Here is a 19,192-nt window from a genome sequence, read left to right on the forward strand (position 1 = left end):
TATGATACTTATTTGATATTTAATTAATGTTATATCAATAATATTAGTTGAAACATAATTTTATGTAATATTAGTATATTTTATGTAATAATATATATACATATATATCTTTTGTTTTGTAAAATTAATAATTGTAGAAATACCTAAGAATAATAATAATAATATTAATAATAATAATAATTTTTAAAAGTATAAAACTACCTTAGGAGTCAGTTTTAAAAAAATTGCACCAAGCCGGGCTCGAACCCGAGACCTCTCGTTCACTCATCAACACCCTTAACCATTCCTCCATTTCAGTTTTTCTGATTTATAATACAAACCCAAATACTTATCTATTACATGTTTCAACCCACTTCATCTTCTTCACCAAAATCTAAACAATCAAACAACTTCATTCTTAATAGTCAATCATCAAAATAGTTTTAGGACTTCTAGACAAACATGAAACAAAAAATAAAAATGTGTTCATGATATAAAAAAAATGAGAAAAAAAAAAACAAAAAAATCCTACTGCTTGCTAGTAGCCAAGAAGAAAAAAAATTTTGTTTTCAATTTTGAGTTCGTTTTGGACAATCTTTACAATATGAAACATGTTTCAAATCATTCCTAAAAACTATTGAAATCGTCAATTGAACTTAAAACATCAAAACAAGCTCTAATTTCTCCAAGAACAAAATAGTTGACTTTTGACAATTTAACTTTGACTCGCAAATTCGAATTCGTTATCAAGAATTGGAACTTGAGATTTTGCAGGAAGTTTAAGTAAATGATTCCTAACAACTCTACATTTTTAGTTTTTGAAATTTGTTTCGAATTCACGTTAGTGTATATCACTGTGAAGAACTCAAGAACTCAAAATTTGATTTTTAGATTAAGAGTGTTATAGGTTATGATTACAACATGAATTGTGTTGCAAATCATTCCTATAATCTTTATGGATCATCAAATTAACTGAAGATATCAAAACAAACTCTAATTTGATTCAAGAACACTTAGTTAATTTTGAAAACCAAAACTTTGACTCTCAAATTAGAAATTAATAGAAAGAATTGAGGATTGAAAACTTACAGATAGTTTAGATAGACAATTCCTAACATGACTGCATTATTACATTTTGAAAATTTGTTCTAAATCAAAATATGGTGAAAAAGATGAATGTACCGGTGTCGAGCTTATTTTCTGGGTTTTCTTTGTTTTCAACTCAAATTGCAGTTTGTAACTTATATAGAGTGATTAGGTACATGATTTAACAGTTAAATTGATTTCCAATTGATTTGTGAAGTAGACTTGTAACAAACTGGAGACATGAAGTACGTAAATTATTTTCATGTGAAGAAAAAGAAAAAAAATTGATAGTTACTTCTAACATAATGGGATTCCCTATTTTTATTTTTAATAAATATTAATAGTAAATACCCTAATAATATTAATAATAATTCTAATAAAATAACTAAATAATATCATAAAAATGATAATAAATAAAAATAAGAATTCGTTTAAATCATATATAAATTTTAATCTTAATTATCTTGTACATTATTTTACATTTTCAATTCAAATGATTATTTTGTATTTTATTAATACAACTTAATATGCACTCTTATATTTATACATGTATATATATTTACATATTTATTTACACACAATTGTTCGTGAATCGTCGGAAATAGTCACAGGTTAAATGAATCTATATAAATAGTTCAAACATTTCGAGACTCAACATTACAGGCTTTGCTTATTGTGTTGGAACATATAAAGATTAAGTTTTAATTTGGTCGAAAATTTCCGGGTCGTCACAGTACCTACCCGTTAAAGAAATTTCGTCCCGAAATTTGAGTGGAATGGTCATGGCTGACAATAAGTATGTTTTCATGACGTATCCGAGCTAGAAATTAGAGTTTTATCATCAGTGAGTAATATAGGTAAAAAAAATTTGATTACGCGAAGAGTATAATCGAAGCTATCGCAAGAGAGGGAACTGATGACGTAGTTATGATTGATTTCCGGAATTCATGGGATTTAAAGAAAATCTTCGTAATAAGATTTGGTTCTTCGGCGATATAGGAAATCAGATCTTCTTTGATTAAATGCAATAATCTGTTTCGATTGCTCTGTCGGATATTTTACTATAAATCCACTCCCTTCGTTTCCTTATTTTCACAGCTCACACCTTCCATTCTTTCTCCCCTGATTCATATTTTTAAAGCATTCATTAATATGCTCCATCCAGTTCTGATCCTTGATATACTCTTAACTTTCATATCTGTCATTCTTCTCTTTCATCTACCACCGGAGGATTATATTTACTTCTACTATTATCTTGGGGTTATAGTGTTTTTAATTTTCTAGTGCCTTTACGTGGCAATACGTATTGATATGCACGGTTTGTAATTTATGTGTTGTTGTCGAGCTTTATATTTTCTTTATATTCAAGAGTTCCATACTTTCGTCTCCTCTTCCCGACTTCAAGTCAAGCGAATAATGGTCCGGAATTCGTAGATATGGATTTTGAAATGAACATAGTTAATGTTCTAGAAGGAAATCGTAATGGCACGATCTTGATTTTTCAAATTACTAGAATATCTGAAAAGATAGAACTATTAAGAATATATGTTCTTGATATACTTGGAGATTGGGTAGAATGTAAGAGTCGTGTAACATGGCACATGATGACGTTATGATCTGTGAATCATCACGTTCCATTAGAAACTCAGCATGACTTACTGTAATATAATCGCGTTGATCAAGTGTCATTATATTATACTAACTCATGCATCAGTTCCCAACATTACTTCAATAACATTCATATTTCAAGCTCGAAAGTTTACAGAATATAGAAACTAACAGTTTCTATATGATGTAACACTGATAGCACGAAGAGATTAATGATTTCAGATAAGAATTGTTATGAAAATATTCTCGGAAATATCAAAGATATTTATGATGATATTTTCAGAATTTCTGAGATCGAATGTTGATGAAGAAAATCCTTTCGCAAGGATTTAGAATAAATAAGGAGCAAGATATTCACTAAAGACTTCATCAGAAACAGAATCATCAGGGTTCTTTATGTACAAGTTTAGTCCTTGTGATTTGCTCAGAGTCTCCTTCATGGTTTGCTCAATTCGTTTTTCAGTACCAAACTTCCTTTTGAGCTTTTCCAACTTATCTTTTTTTTATTATCAAACTTTTGACTGTTAAAATCATCCATAGTTTTTGTTGCTTCATTCAACTTTTCAAAATTTAGAGCATTAATTCACAGACTGAATGCTTTTCTGAATTTCAGAATGGAAGATCATAGTTCTAAGAGATAAATGTTATATGGATACATATAACTGTTGATGTGGAAACGTTGCGAGACTCAAAATACAAATTTGCTGATTCCTGGTAATTGGTATGGCAGTTCTCGTTACAAGATGCGGATGAGTATATGATAGGGTTTCAATGAATAAATATAATGATTTGTCAGAGAGATTTAAGCCAAAAAAAACAACGAGGCTGCTGGTACGTCTTCTGGTAATATGGTGGAATATAAAAGAATTCTCCGTTATAAAAAGGGTAATTGTATATATCAGGATTATAATAAGGCTACTTCGAATGAAAAGTCGAAGTTGACTTGCTGGAGCTGTGACAAAATTGGCTACTTTGAAAAGGGATCGCAAAGTTATTTTTGCTAATAAATGCCAAAGGATCTGATGCGGCTACGTGTTAAACTTTTACTCAGTTGCCGAGAGTTTCTCAGGTGCATAACTATATGCATAAACCTTTCCTTCCGTAGATGAAGTGCGGTTGATTCATCCTATCGATTGAGGTGTTTTCAAGAATCATGAAAGGTTTGAACGCAGATTGTAATCGTCAAGATACAGATGAGGTTTAAGATGAGATCAAGTGGCAAACTTGAAGATATGTTTAGTTTCATATGTTATAATCAATATTTTAATTCATTTTAATTATCCAATGTCGACAGTCCATATTTGATAGTCCACAATTAACAGTCCGATAATACATATATAGCTTAATATATAATATCCGAATTAATTAATACGTATCGGGACCCGTGTACATGTCTCAGACTCGATCACAACTCAAAGTATATATATTATTATAGAATCAACCTCAACCCTGTATAGAGAACTCGACCATTACTGCATATAGAGTGTCTATGGTGATTCCAAATAATATATATAGATGCATCGATATGATAAGTCAAAACCTTGTATACGTGTCCCGATATTTAAAGTGCGTAAAATAAATAACAGGAATTAAATAACGATAACTAAAGTGCGTAAAGTAAATAACAGAAATTAGATGACAATAAATAAAATTGCGGGAATGTAAATTGCGATAATTAAATTGCAATAAATAAAATGCGATAAATAGAATGTAATCAGTTAGCTAGGAACAGTTAGCTGGAACAGTTAGCATGGTTTCTTAACAAAATTCCATATTGTTAATTAGTCTGTTTCTAATCAAAATTTATTGTGTCCATTATTTCTTCATTATGCCACTTGTTGGATTCTGGTAAGTAAAAATCCAAATATGAAATTGAATTTGAATGAAAATGGTTATTCTGTGGTGAACGGATTCGTATATCGATAGATGTAGGTAGGATGGTAATCGATCGTTGAATCAGATTCGAAGACTGTACAATGTAACTTATTAATGTGAAATCTTAAATATTTCTCGGGTATTACCTACCCGTTAAAATATTTTTACCATTAACAGTTTGTACGAAAAAAAATTTAATCACAATCTTTATGAAAATATATTTACATATATATATATTCTTCAGATGTAATTATGGATTTAATGAGTCAATGTGATATTAAACTCATCAGATTTACGATTAGAACTACGATACATAATCTCTAAAACATTAGAGTTTACATAATCGTCATGTCGAACGAAGATAAATGACGTAGAATGATTTGTGGAACGATAATTATACTCGAGGTACAGAATGAGATGTTGAGGCATGGATTGTTGAAACTTGGGTTGTTGGTGGTACTGGTGCCATTGGTGCTAAGGCTGGTGATGTTACTGGTTTTGGTGATACTGTTGATGATTGCAAATTGTATACCGTGCTCTATAAAGTTAATACTCGAGCACGGAGTTCTCTAACTTCTTCTACTAACCCGGGTTGTTTATCAATGTGAGGTAGAGGTCGGATATCTTCTCTAGTTCCATTAATGGTAGTTTCAAGACGAAAAATTCTTGCAAATAGGGTATAAACGGTATTGCGAACGGGTTCGCCGGTGAGCGGGTCAAGTACTCCAAGGTTAGGTGGTAGATTTGATTCATGATATGGAGTACCTTCTTCCTTTCTCCATAGGGTGAGTATGTCGCGAACCCATCCCCATTTTCTCCAGTAATCACGGTAGTTGATTGGTTGGTGTGCTCCTGTCACGCTGTCTTCGGAGTCAGAGGAACTTGGTCGATTCGTAGAGGCCATCTTAAACGATCTCAGGAAAGATTTTTGGTATGAAAGTTTAGTGACATCAATTGATAGTTAGATGGTATTCTCAATGCATAATTTGCATAGATATATATAGTACCAGGATCCCTTAAATTAAGGAGAAATTTACGAGAGATATCAGGCAAGGTCTACAGTAACAGATACACTAAGATATGAATTGTCAGATACGCTAAGATATGAATTTTGTCTATACACTATTCATGCAGTCAATGCAGTAAAATGTGTCTAGACTAAGAATAATGAGTAGGTAATTTCCTAAGGATGATAAGCAGATGTTTTCCGATAAAAATGATAAGCAAAACTTTTGACATGCAGACACGGTCGAAGTCCAGACTCACTAATGCATCCTAACGACTATCAGTTAGGCACGCTAATGCAAGACCTGGTTCGCTAAGACCACCGCTCTGATACCAACTGTAGAGACCCGTCCTAATCCATCCGGACGAAGTCCATATCGATTACAAACGATTCACAACAGTTGATTACATTGCGAGGTAATTGACCTCTATATGATAAATTTTACAAACATTGCATTCGTTTTTAAAAGACAAACTTTCGTTACATCGACAGTTGACAGGCATGTAAAGCATTTCATAATATATCCAAATATAATTGACTTAATAATAATCTTGATGAACTCAACGACTCGAATGCAACATCTTTTGAAATATGTCATGAATGACTCCAAGTAATATCTCTAATATGAGCAAATGCACAGCGGAAGATTTCTTTCGTACCTGAGAATAAACATGCTTTAAAGTGTTAACCAAAAGGTTGGTGAGTTCATTAGTTTATCATAAAGAATCATTTCATAATTTTAATAGACCACAAGATTTCATACTTCCATTTCTCATAATCATACGTCCCATGCATAGAGACAAAAATATCATTCATATGGATTGAACACCTGGTAACCGACATTCACAATATGCATATAAGAATATCCCCATCATTCCGGGATCCTCCTTCGGACATGATATAAATTTCGAAGTACTAAAGCATCCGGTACTTTGGATGGGGCTTGTTGGGCCCGATAGATCTATCTTTAGAGTTCGCGTCAATTAGGGTGTCTGTTCCCTAATTCTTAGATTACCAGACTAAATAAAAAGAGACATATTCAGTTTCGATCATTCAACCATAGAACGTAATTTCGATTACTTGTGTCTATTTCGTAAAACATTTATAAAAGTTGCGCATGTATTCTCAGCCCAAAAATATAAAGGGTAAAAAGGTAAATGAAACTCACAATACTGTATTTTGTAGTAAAAATACATATGACGACATTGAACAATGCAGGGTTGGCCTCGGATTCACGAACCTATATCAAGTATTAACACATTATAGTATAAATCAATTAAGTTTATATATTTGTTATGTATTAATTATTCTTATAATATATTATGATACTTATTTGATATTTAATTAATGTTATATCAATAATATTAGTTGAAACATAATTTTATGTAATATTAGTATATTTTATGTAATAATATATATACATATATATCTTTTGTTTTGTAAAATTAATAATTGTAGAAATACCTAAGAATAATAATAATAATATTAATAATAATAATAATTTTTAAAAGTATAAAACTACCTTAGGAGTCAGTTTTAAAAAAATTGCACCAAGCCGGGCTCGAACCCGAGACCTCTCGTTCACTCATCAACACCCTTAACCATTCCTCCATTTCAATTTTTCTGATTTATAATACAAACCCAAATACTTATCTATTACATGTTTCAACCCACTTCATCTTCTTCACCAAAATCTAAACAATCAAACAACTTCATTCTTAATAGTCAATCATCAAAATGGTTTTAGGACTTCTAAACAAACATGAAACAAAAAATAAAAATGTGTTCATGATATAAAAAAAATGAGAAAAAAAAAACAAAAAAATCCTACTGCTTGCTAGTAGCCAAGAAGAAAAAAAATTTTGTTTTCAATTTTGAGTTCGTTTTGGACAATCTTTACAACATGAAACATGTTTCAAATCATTCCTAAAAACTATTGAAATCGTCAATTGAACTTAAAACATCAAAACAAGCTCTAATTTCTCCAAGAACAAAACAGTTGACTTTTGACAATTTAACTTTGACTCGCAAATTCGAATTCGTTATCAAGAATTGGAACTTGAGATTTTGCAGGAAGTTTAAGTAAATGATTCCTAACAACTCTACATTTTTAGTTTTTGAAATTTGTTTCGAATTCACGTTAGTGTATATCACTGTGAAGAACTCAAGAACTCAAAAATTGATTTTTAGATTAAGAGTGTTATAGGTTATGATTACAACATGAATTGTGTTGCAAATCATTCCTATAATCTTTATGGATCATCAAATTAACTGGAGATATCAAAACAAACTCTAATTTGATTCAAGAACACTTAGTTAACTTTGAAAACTAAAACTTTGACTCTCAAATTAGAAATTAATAGAAAGAATTGAGGATTGAAAACTTACAGATAGTTTAGATAGACGATTCCTAACATGACTGCATTATTACATTTTGAAAATTTGTTCTAAATCAAAATATGGTGAAAAAGATGAATGTACCGGTGTCGAGCTTATTTTCTGAGTTTTCTTTGTTTTCAACTCAAATTGCAGTTTGTAACTTATATAGAGTGATTAGGTACATGATTTAACAGTTAAATTGATTTCCAATTGATTTGTGAAGTAGACTTGTAACAAACTGGAGACATGAAGTACGTAAATTATTTTCATGTGAAGAAAAAGAAAAAAAATTGATAGTTACTTCTAACATAATGGGATTCCCTATTTTTATTTTTAATAAATATTAATAGTAAATACCCTAATAATATTAATAATAATTCTAATAAAATAACTAAATAATATCATAAAAATGATAATAAATAAAAATAAGAATTCGTTTAAATCATAAATAAATTTTAATCTTAATTATCTTGTACATTATTTTACATTTTCAATTCAAATGATTATTTTGTATTTTATTAATACAACTTAATATGCACTCTTATATTTATACATGTATATATATTTACATATTTATTTACACACAATTGTTCGTGAATCGTCGGAAATAGTCACAGGTTAAATGAATCTATATAAATAGTTCAAACATTTCGAGACTCAACATTACAGGCTTTGCTTATTGTGTTGGAACATATAAAGATTAAGTTTTAATTTGGTCGGAAATTTCTGGGTCGTCACACTACATACCAAAACGAAGCTAATGATGCTAGTAACACATTTAATACATGAACTTTAACATAATAACAACATTTAATCAACCATAACTCAAGATTAAACACACCCATTTCAAGTTCATGCTAGTTTATGCAAAACAACAAGATTGAGCAAATAAATCACATATTCATGCTAGACTCGAGCCATAGACACTAACTAACACCATTTCAAGTCTATAAAATGAATTTGAGAAATCTAGAGTTTTTAGAAACTTTACCCCAAGTAGTGAAATTGGTATCAAAATGTAGAGGATGAAGAGAGGATTCCAAAAGTACGATTTGTTTTGATGTTTGCTTGCTAGTTCCAATTTAGATCATGAATGAAGGATTTGAGTGAAAATGAGAGAAAATGGAAGTAGTAGAAATGAAATGGGAGGTGAAATGAAATGAGTGGAGGAGATGGTGGGAGGTGGGTGACTAGTTAACCAAATTTGGCCAAGTGTCAAGATTAGTCCCTCAAGTTTGTAGTCAGGTGCGTGAATTAACCAAATGAATTAATTTAAATACGCGGGAATAAACGGGAGATGTTATAATCAAATAACAGAATATTAAGAGCGTTAGTTAACGAAAGATATGAATTTAGATAACGAAAGATATTATCTATAAAAAAAAGACGGCGTTAAAATAAATTTAACGGAAAAATGCGGGATGTTACAACATAAGTCCCAAAAACATCTTTAATCACTAACGACTAGTGATTAACTTTTCAAAACACCATTTAACGCACGAATCAAACACTTATATACTCGATTCATCAAATCTTAACCCAAAACATAATTTGACACAAATCAAAGTCAATACCCATTTTGACTAGTACACAAGTTCTTAGGAACATCAAATTTACACACAAACTTCCAACCTAGTGATTTACACCCAAACCATGACCAAAATCGTCCTCAAACCCTAAAGCCATGATAATCGGGTTTACTTACACAATACATAAAGCAAAACCCCCAATTTCATGAGAAATGGAGTTTATAACCCAAACTAGCTCAAACCCTAAATATGAACAAGAATCTTAACAATTAAATTCGGAGTTAGAGCTTACCGACACTACTAAAATGTAGCCATGAGCGAGGTGAACAACTTTAACTCACGCGACTTGACCCGATTCGCTCATCATCTTCTTCAAACCAAGCTTTCTCACTCTAAAATTTCACCCTCTCTCTCTAAAATAAGATGGGAGTGTTTTGTGTGGGTGAGAATGAGCTCCAATGGAGTTCTAGATAAGTTTTGATGATCCCAAACTGACCCTAAGTGAAAAGACCCAAATACCCCTTTTAATTTAAGTAAAATACAGCTGCTGGCCCGTCAGGCCTTTTGGACGGCGTCCAAAAAGGTTGGACGGCGTCCAAAACAACTGGATCACTTTTCTGAACTTGTTTTGGTCGTAACTTTCAAACCGTAACTCCGTTTTTGATTAATCAAATATCATTGGAAATGTAATGAGATTTACTATCCAATGGTAAGGTTTTAGAACATTAAATCTAACTTTATTTGGGAACCAAAAATACGCTTACATGTCTCGTATTTCGAATAACGTCCAAAATAACGCGTAACTGAAAAAAATGGGATGTTACAATTCGAGATTAAAATATATTCAACAACAACAACAAAAAAGACTTTGATGTTCAACATATAAACCTTTAAACAAAATACTCTTTTATAGTACGTCACAAATTTTCGAATAAAAACGTCCTATAAAACAAACAAGAATATGATTATTAGTATAAATAATTGTTGATTGTTACATCTTTAAAAGGTTACAAGTAAGCAAATGTAATACTCCAAGTTGAGATTAAAGAGAAAACTCAACATTTAACAATTTTTTCATTTGTTGGTTGAAAATTATATCTGTGGTTCTCTTTAACTCTGAGATTACGGTTGAATCACTATTTAAAATTGTACTCGTAATTAAACTTCAATGTTAAAGTTGATTAACTCTAATTTTAATTCGGAATTTTTTAATGAAAGATGTCATTAAAAAATAAATATGTGCTTTAAGGAGTAGTACATTTAGGATTAATTATTTTTATAGAATGGTGGTTATTAAAGTATAAAACAAAATTAGCATGTCTTAATTATTTAATAACAATGCTTAGTGTTGTCGTTAGAAATTTTCTTTTAACTAGTAAAATGACCCGTGAAATCACGGGTTTGTTTAAACAAAATAATTTAATGACACGTTTTAGATATTAAGTGAATGTAAATGCCAAAGTTATTTATTTTAATGACTCGTTTGACTAAGAAACTTGTCGTTGTTTTTACAAATATATAGAGATATGTATTTTCGCATACATATGTAAGGTAATTGATTTCGTAAAAAACAATCATACTTGAATATTAATAATATAATAATTATAATTATAATTATTATACTAAAAGTAAATAATAATAATAAAGTTCGTTCAAAGTTGAGTATTTATATTTTTAATAATAATAATAATAATTAGTAATAATAAATGTCTTTTAAATTTTTTTAGAAAATTAAAATTACAATTTATGAGAGATTAATATTTTCTTTTATAAAAGATTTCATATTATTTTTTAATTAAATTAATATATAATTATAATATCATCATTATTATTATGAAAATTAAAGAGTAATCTATCTATCTATCTATTCTATCTATCTATTCTATATATTATAACAAACTCATAAATCAGTCATCACTACAAAAATAATTAAATCTTAGCCATCCAATGTTAGAAAATTACTAGATCTAAGCCATTAAATTGTCCAACTAAGCATTATGACTTCATAATCATCAAATGATAAGTTACAATTACGTTTGTACCCCTGAAATTAAAAAAAAAGGAATGGGACACCTAATCTAACAAACTCATAAATCAGTCATCACTACAAAAATAATTAAATCTTAGCCATCCAATGTTAGAAAATTACTAGATCTAAGCCATTAAATTGTCCAACTAAGCATTATGACTTCATAATCATCAAATGATAAGTTACAATTACGTTTGTACCCCTGAAATTAAAAAAAAAAAAGGAATGGGACACCTAATCTAATTTCATTTGATGAGTTCCACCAAAACCCCTAAATGTAACCTTTCCGTAGACTCCAGCGCAATCAACAATGCTAAAGCAATGATTTTGGTCGATCCTATCAATGCAATCGGGTTTCTGAAAATTGCTGATTCGATTTGCTTGGTCGATCCTATCAATACAATCGATTTTTTGAAAATTGTTGATTCGATTTGCTCATACTAAGTCCGTGGTTAAGCACATATAATTTAGGCTTTAACTATTCTCGATAATGTGTTATTCGTTTTTATTTTTGTTGCAGACATTTTTTGATTATTAAATAGAATCGATTAAAGTTGATAACTGTTAATATTATATGGCTTTTGTTAATTTATTCAGTAAATAGGTCCCCATCATCTAGAGATCGATTGTATTAGATTATGCTCAAAGGGAACCATGTCGTTTGACCCTATCCTTCATTCCACGATCCATGTAGGTAATTAGGATTCTAATTTAAAGGTATTTGGAAGTATTTTTATGTATATTTGTTTAATACTGACTTTGGCTTATTTAGAGTTCCTTGATGTAGTAACAGGAAAGCTTCAATCATTCCTTCTATAACTAAAGTAAAACTGTACAAGCCTACAAGGGCCAAAATTCCGGTTTTCATAGTGATTTTTTATATATCATTAGTTGTTGCTAATGAAAGATGATAACTCTTCAATGAAAAACAAATTTAAACAGGTATGTTTCTACAACATACTGATATCATTCATATTTGTTATTTTAAAGAGGGTTTTTTCATACTAAGCCTAGTTATTGTACGATTCATCACATGTGGATATACATTGTAAATTTAGTTTTTTGACATCTATTTTGTAGTTAGTAGCAGCACGATTGTGTATTACGGAGTATATCGTAATGGCAAGTAAAAAGAAACAGTATATTGGTTATGGGTTAACTTTGGTGTCGCCACAGCAGGTAGCGAGAGGAGGCGTAGTATTCATGATAATGTCTAAATCAGAGGCGTCACCGCCATTTATCGATGATGTTATTCTGTCCAATATTTTCTGTTTCGTTTCAACATATTCTAGAGCGGTCGGATTCCAACATACACGAAGTGCACCTGTTATTATCTGAGTTACCTGTTCATTCAGAACCTGAAGGTACCTGTCTTTTCATTTATTTAACAAGTTGCTCACTGATGTGTGGATTATATGTATTATTTGCTTACTGAATATGTTACCTTTTGCTTTCTCATTCGCTATGCTTTATGTCTAATAGCCGTTATTGTTTTGCTGCCTGTTTGTTAGAGCATAACAGTTGTTTAAATAGTACTCCGTATGTTATTGCTGATATGTTTTATGATGTTGTTCGTGTTCCTGGAGTCATTGTTGTCTTCATTTTTGTTTTTGTTTTTGACATTCAACTTATGATTTTTTATCTTATGATTTGTTCAAACTAATCACATATTATATAACTTAGAGTTACTGTATCAACTAATTATATGTAATATTTATTTAGAAAAAATATCGAGTCAGTTTGCTTGAAATTAATTGACGTGTAATGCTAAATTAGTTGTTCATCAGAACGTAAATAAAAGTTTGCAATTGGGAATTAATACGCCGACATATAGCTTACTGTTTTATTAAGATTTGAAGGGTACCAATAATGTGGTTGTATAGTGGTTCATAACCAGTTACGACCAGGTCAAAACAGTTTTTTTTGGAAGCTGGTTACTACCTGGTCGAGTTAACATCATAATATAACCTTTTGTATTAAAGTATTTTAACGGATCTTTTGGTTTTCTATCTTTCATATATTAAGATTTGTTATTAACATTATAGAAATCTGTTCTTTAATTGAATGTTATGTGTTTCTGATTTCAGTTCACAGAAACGTTTAAAGTTAATGTGAAGTGCAGTCTGAACAGTAACTATAAGTGATGGTATAATTTACGAGTACTTTTGGTTCTTTATTGAAACGAAAAATTTACTTTATCATTCCCATTAGTTTTGTTAGGTTAGCCCTTTAGATTGTTATTTATCATTCCCATTAATTTACGATGTCTCCAGTAATCATCTAAACCCTTTACCCTCTGCTAGAGATTCTTTTGTACTCAAGGATTTGTAATTGTAATTTAGTACAGGAGCCTAATGGTATTGAAATGGGTATATGAACGATGCCACGAGGAGAAAAATGAGTGATCTATGTTAAAAGTGAGTGCTTAATCCAAATCCCTCTGTACCCTCTGTAGATGGTATTGAAGAAGTTCACTTTGAAGTGGAGCTTATTCATTTTATTCAGGTATGCACACGTTTTTCCTCATTTTAGGAAATAGTTCTTTGTCATTGAATGTCATTTGTTTAATGTTGTTATATTCTCCTAAATACTTGGTTTTATGTTGCTGTTATGGGAATGTTGGTTGTTATATTCTTTGATAATGTTCTACGTATGCTAAGTATACGTATTTTGATGATGGTTTATTCTATTGGTTTGATTTTTTGGAATCAAACAATTAAAAATAAACAACGTAACCATCAGTAACATGTCCGAGCTCAGGTTTTAAATGTGTATACATCAGTTAGTTTGGGTCACAAATACCACTTACATGGGTCATTGTGTTATAAAGATTACATAATTTGGTAGATCAACAAGTTTATACAAGAGCTTTTAGAAAATATATACAGTGGATCTTCAGATGGAACAAAAAGAATTAACAAGATTGTATGCTTTATGTGTAGTTACAATATTGCATTACAAGTTGTCGGGAAGGATAATTACGTTTATTCGAGCAAACTGATATCTTAAAAAGTTTATTTCGATAATCTAAATCACCTTAGTATGAATGTCATGATTGACACTCAACTGAACATTACTGTCAGCTTAGGTTTTATTTCTATGTAGGGCCTTGCATTTGATATGGAGAGATTTCATGTATAACTTAAATGGTTAATTGTTGTATCATAATTTTATGGTGAAATGTTTATATGTCTTTGTTCTTTTTCCTTTGACCTAAATGGTCTAATGTTGCTGGTGGGCTCCCAGAACAACATGAGCTCGGGCTTTGTTAAAATGTAGACTTACTATAATCACAGAATAAGCTTTTTATATATAAGTATCAGTTTGTGCTTTAACTTTCTGGATGTCAGTTGTGACGATATACGAAACATAGAAGAAGCTACTCTGTCAAAATGGCCAAGAGTTTAGTAGAATTAGAAAGCTTCTACGAGAAATAGCGTTTTGGTCTCTTTGCTTAAAGGTTGCATTGTCAAAATTCAAAAAGGGGAATATCTCTCTTGGTTTGAACATGTGAGCATTTTCTGAATGGGTTAATTCAGCTATTTGACTTGAAAAGAAACCAAATAAAACTCCTATCTGATAAGTTTTAATTCATGACAATCTTTTATAAAAAAATTTACCCATCTATTAGTATACTTATAATTTTATTTAATATGTTTATATTCAGTTTTATTTATTTTAATCTTCTTTTATTTAATTTTTTATTTAATTATTTATTTATTTTTATGTAATCTTCTTATATTCAGTTAATTTGGCTATTTAGCTATTTTTTATTTATTATTTTTATTATTTTATTTTATTTTTATTTAATCTTCTTATATTCAGTTTTATTTTTTTATTTTATTTTTTGTGAAAAATTGAAGATGATGATGAATATAATTGGTTGCTAAACATCGTTGACAAGCCAATTTTTATGACTTAGCATGGTGACTCTTTATAGAATGTCATAAACAAGTTTGCAGTTTGTTTTGATGCTCCATTGGTGGCGAATGGTGACACCAATATTGCAGGTGGTCTGAGAAAAGGTGCGAAAGTTATGGAAGATCGACGGGAGAACAACCCGGTTGCGAGTGTAAGTTTGTTATCAGATCGAGAAGATACGTATACTGTGAATGGAAGTTCGAACCCAGGTGAGGTAAAATGTCTTTTGAATTACAAATTACTCCTTTCCAAGTTTATTCATAGTGTTGATGGAAACTCGGGAAGAAAATGAAAACTCGTGTATTTTCATCTTCACAACTTGGCAGCTGAACGAAAGAATGATAGTTTACAACAGGTATCTTCATTTTAAGAGAGTGGAACAAATCATTATGGCGTCTTAAGAGCTGAACGAGTTAAGAAAATGAAAAATCATGTATCTTCGTCTTAATAGAGTGGAGCAAATCAGTATTTGAAAGTTTGACACCATTGATGGAGCTTGGCAGCTGAACGAAAGAATGAAAGCATTTCCAGTCATATTCTATTTTGTGTATCTATTTTCTACTTGGTTTTTAGTTTAATTTGAACATTTAGCATTTCGGTCTTTTTATAATACTTAATTCATATCTTCAATTTTGTTCAACTTCATTTTTTCCCTAGATTTGTTTCTTATACACAATTTTTGTTGATTTCATTTATGTGCTTAAAAATAATATATTATTTGTGTAATTTTTATTGCCGAAACTTGCAAATCTTGCGGGTCTTAAGCTAGTTAATTTAATAATGAAATTATAATTTTAAATGAGAGATGATATATCCACCACTATTTTTAATACATCCACCATCACAGTGCATTGTTTACATGTACTGTACAACTATGCAATGCATATTTTTCGGTGGATGAATCAAAAATATGTTAGATTTATCGTTGACCATTTTAAATATGATCTAGTTCTCGTACAATGTTAAATCACTAAATCACTCATGTGGACAAAAGACATTTGTTTTCAAACCAACCAAAATCACATACGCAAATTATGTTCTCTCACATATGGCCATATCATCTGATGACACACACACACACACACACACACACACACACACACCCTTCACCAACAAAGGCTACGTACTAAGACTTCTTCATTTGATCTCCAAATTAAACATTCCAAATTCCCCCTTTTCAATCTTCTTTTGTTTTGCATCAGTAACAGTTACAAAGTATTTACATCTGTATATATATTTTGTTTAAATTCATCAAACTAAACCCGTTACCCTGTAACCCTAAAGCAGGTACTTCATTGTGATAAATACTTAATTATTATAAATATATGCTTTGAACAGCAATTCGTTAGATGTGCAGTCGTATACATCATCTTATCTTGATATTAAGTAAAGATCGGAACTTTGGAGTACCCAGTTGACCTTTTGCACTCTACCTGCTCGATCATATGTCTAAGAGACAAAGCACTCATCTTTCATTGATTTAGTTGAATGGTTAGTAGTATTGACTTATATTATTCGATCTTTATTGATTTTAACACACACATATTCATAAATTTATATACATATGTAGTTAGGACCAGATAAGAACTCAAATAAAGATAAGAATTGTATCTGAATTTTTAACAGCTCATTTGAAATGATTGGACTGGATTACTTCTTACTATTCCTATTTGTATTTTGAAGCTGCAATGTCAATCATATGTGGACTACCTTTGCTTGAATGTGTGTACTGTATCGGGTGTGCACGATGGGCTTGGAAACGATGCTTACATACTGCAGGCCACGACAGTGAAACATGGTCTGTCGCGTCAGCAGAAGAATTCGAGCCCGTCCCTAGGCTTTGTCGATACATACTTGCAGTGTATGAAGACGATCTGAGATGCCCTCTTTGGGAACCTCCTGGTGGATACGGGATCAATCCCGATTGGTTAATAATAAAACGAACCTATGATGATACACGTCGTCAGGCCCCACCATACTTGTTGTATCTTGATCATGATCATGCTGATATAGTTCTTGCTATTAGGGGACTTAACTTGACAAACCAGAAAGATTATGCAGTTTTGTTGGATAATAGGTTGGGTCAGAGGAAATTTGAAGGTGGGTATGTGCATAATGGATTGTTGAAAGCAGCTGGAGTTGTATTAGATGCAGAGTATGATACGTTGAAGAGATTATTGGAAGAGTATCCAAAATATACGTTGACTTTGACCGGACATTCACTTGGGTCAGGGGTGGCGGCATTGTTGACAATGGTGGTGGTTCAAAATCGACATAAGTTGGGTAATATTGACAAGAAGAGAGTCCGTTGTTATGCTATTGCGCCTGCACGATGCATGTCGTTGAATTTGGCTGTGAGATATGCTGATATTATTAATTCTGTTGTGCTTCAGGTAAGTCGTTTTCTTGTTTTATAGTTTGAATTCAATTCAATAAGATGGTTAATATTAAATGTTGATGTTTGATGAAGCAGGATGATTTCTTGCCTCGAACAGCCACACCTTTGGAAGACATTTTCAAATCGCTTTTTTGGTAATAGTAAAATTTGATCTGGTATTTAGGTATCTATCATTATCAGTTTATGTATTATGTGTTTGATTATGATACTTGCTTCAACAGTTTGCCATGCTTGTTATGTTTAAGATGCATAAAAGACACTTTCACATCCGAAGACAGAAAGATCAAAGATCCTAGGAGGCTTTATGCGCCTGGTCGTCTCTATCACATAGTTGAAAGAAAACCGTTCAGGTATATTCAAATTCTAAATGTAGTTTAAGTATAATACAAAGTACCTTAGTCTAATTACACTAATCTTGGTTGCAGATGTGGTAGGTTTCCACCTGTTGTAAAAACAGCAGTGCCTGTAGATGGTAGATTTGAGCACATAGTCTTATCTTGCAATGCTACTTCTGATCATGCCATTATTTGGATAGAAAGGGAAGCCAAAAGGGCTTTGGATGTAAGTATTTTGATTTAAATTTTCAATTTAGTCTCTGTAATAAATAGTTAGAAACATTGTTGGATGATAGTTGATGTTGGAGAAAGATCCTATAATGGAGATACCTACAAAACAAAAGATGGAGAGACAACAAACATTGGCGAAAGAACATGGAGAAGAGTACGCTGCTGCATTGCAACGGGCTGTCAAGTTAGCAGTGCCTCATGCGGTTTTACCATCTCAGTATGGAACTTTTCATGATTCTGAAGGGGAGGTTTCGAGTAGCGAATCGTCAAGTAAACACACACCAGGAGGAAGTTGGGATGACATAATTGAAGGTTTATTTGACAAAGATGAAGCTGGTCACATGGTGTTCAAAAAACCACATTCTGTTGTTGTTTGATTCAAGTGTGACAGTCATATTTTTGGTGTAAATAAGATAGATTTATGTAGAGTTTGAACTAGTACCATAAATTATTGATGGAATAAAAGTTGCTACCAGTGCTTTGTTAATGCATACAGGCTACCAAATTGCTATTGTGATCGAATTAAACATGCAAATAATTCATAAAAAAAAAAAAAAAAAGCGTACGAAACCGCTTCGGGAACACAAACAATTTGACTCATTAGCCGACCCATTTTGCCACTCATACGGAAAGTGCAGGAAGTTTGTTTAGACCATTCGTAACGCAGCATTATCACATCGAAATCGCCAGCATCACGCCTCTATGGCGCCGTAACGCGGCGTGATCGACCGGAAATGATGAAGGCGTGATGGTTGCATCACGGTAGAAGATGAAGGCGTGAGGATTGAATTAACCAATCAAAAGCTTCCATGTATT

General features: G+C 31.3%; 1 protein-coding gene and 1 long non-coding RNA gene across 12 annotated transcripts; both read left to right on the plus strand.

Annotated features, from left to right (window-relative positions):
- The first annotated feature begins 11,772 nt into the window (after positions 1 to 11,772).
- Positions 11,773 to 16,063, plus strand: LOC139866714 (uncharacterized). Of its 11 annotated transcripts, none has more exons than XR_011765557.1 (6): positions 11,773 to 12,185; positions 12,264 to 12,433; positions 12,572 to 12,855; positions 13,839 to 13,996; positions 15,454 to 15,626; positions 15,739 to 16,063. It is a non-coding gene; the product is annotated as an uncharacterized lncRNA (long non-coding RNA). The 11 variants fall into 11 exon arrangements; XR_011765559.1 differs by having other exon boundaries at positions 12,279 to 12,433; XR_011765558.1 differs by having other exon boundaries at positions 11,773 to 12,181.
- Positions 16,064 to 16,503: 440 nt separating this feature from the next.
- LOC139866385 (uncharacterized) lies at positions 16,504 to 18,850 on the plus strand. The gene is made up of 6 exons (XM_071854614.1): positions 16,504 to 16,903; positions 17,096 to 17,805; positions 17,886 to 17,944; positions 18,032 to 18,160; positions 18,236 to 18,371; positions 18,442 to 18,850. The coding sequence occupies exons 2-6, from the start codon at positions 17,101 to 17,103 to the stop codon at positions 18,751 to 18,753; spliced, it is 1,341 nt and encodes a 446-aa protein (XP_071710715.1). The 5' UTR covers positions 16,504 to 16,903; positions 17,096 to 17,100; the 3' UTR covers positions 18,754 to 18,850.
- The last annotated feature ends 342 nt before the right edge of the window (positions 18,851 to 19,192 follow it).

Source organism: Rutidosis leptorrhynchoides, chromosome 9, assembly GCF_046630445.1.
Source record: "Rutidosis leptorrhynchoides isolate AG116_Rl617_1_P2 chromosome 9, CSIRO_AGI_Rlap_v1, whole genome shotgun sequence".
Taxonomy (NCBI): Eukaryota; Viridiplantae; Streptophyta; class Magnoliopsida; order Asterales; family Asteraceae; genus Rutidosis; species Rutidosis leptorrhynchoides.

Excerpts from the sequence above, each read along its gene's own strand:
- LOC139866385 (XM_071854614.1), top strand. The coding sequence starts at position 17,101 with ATGTCAATCATATGTGGACTACCTTTGCTTGAATGTGTGTACTGTATC. Across the intron at positions 17,945-18,031 it reads ATTTTCAAATCGCTTTTTTG|TTTGCCATGCTTGTTATGTT; the intron begins GTAATAGTAAAA and ends TTGCTTCAACAG. Across the intron at positions 18,161-18,235 it reads GTTGAAAGAAAACCGTTCAG|ATGTGGTAGGTTTCCACCTG; the intron begins GTATATTCAAAT and ends TCTTGGTTGCAG.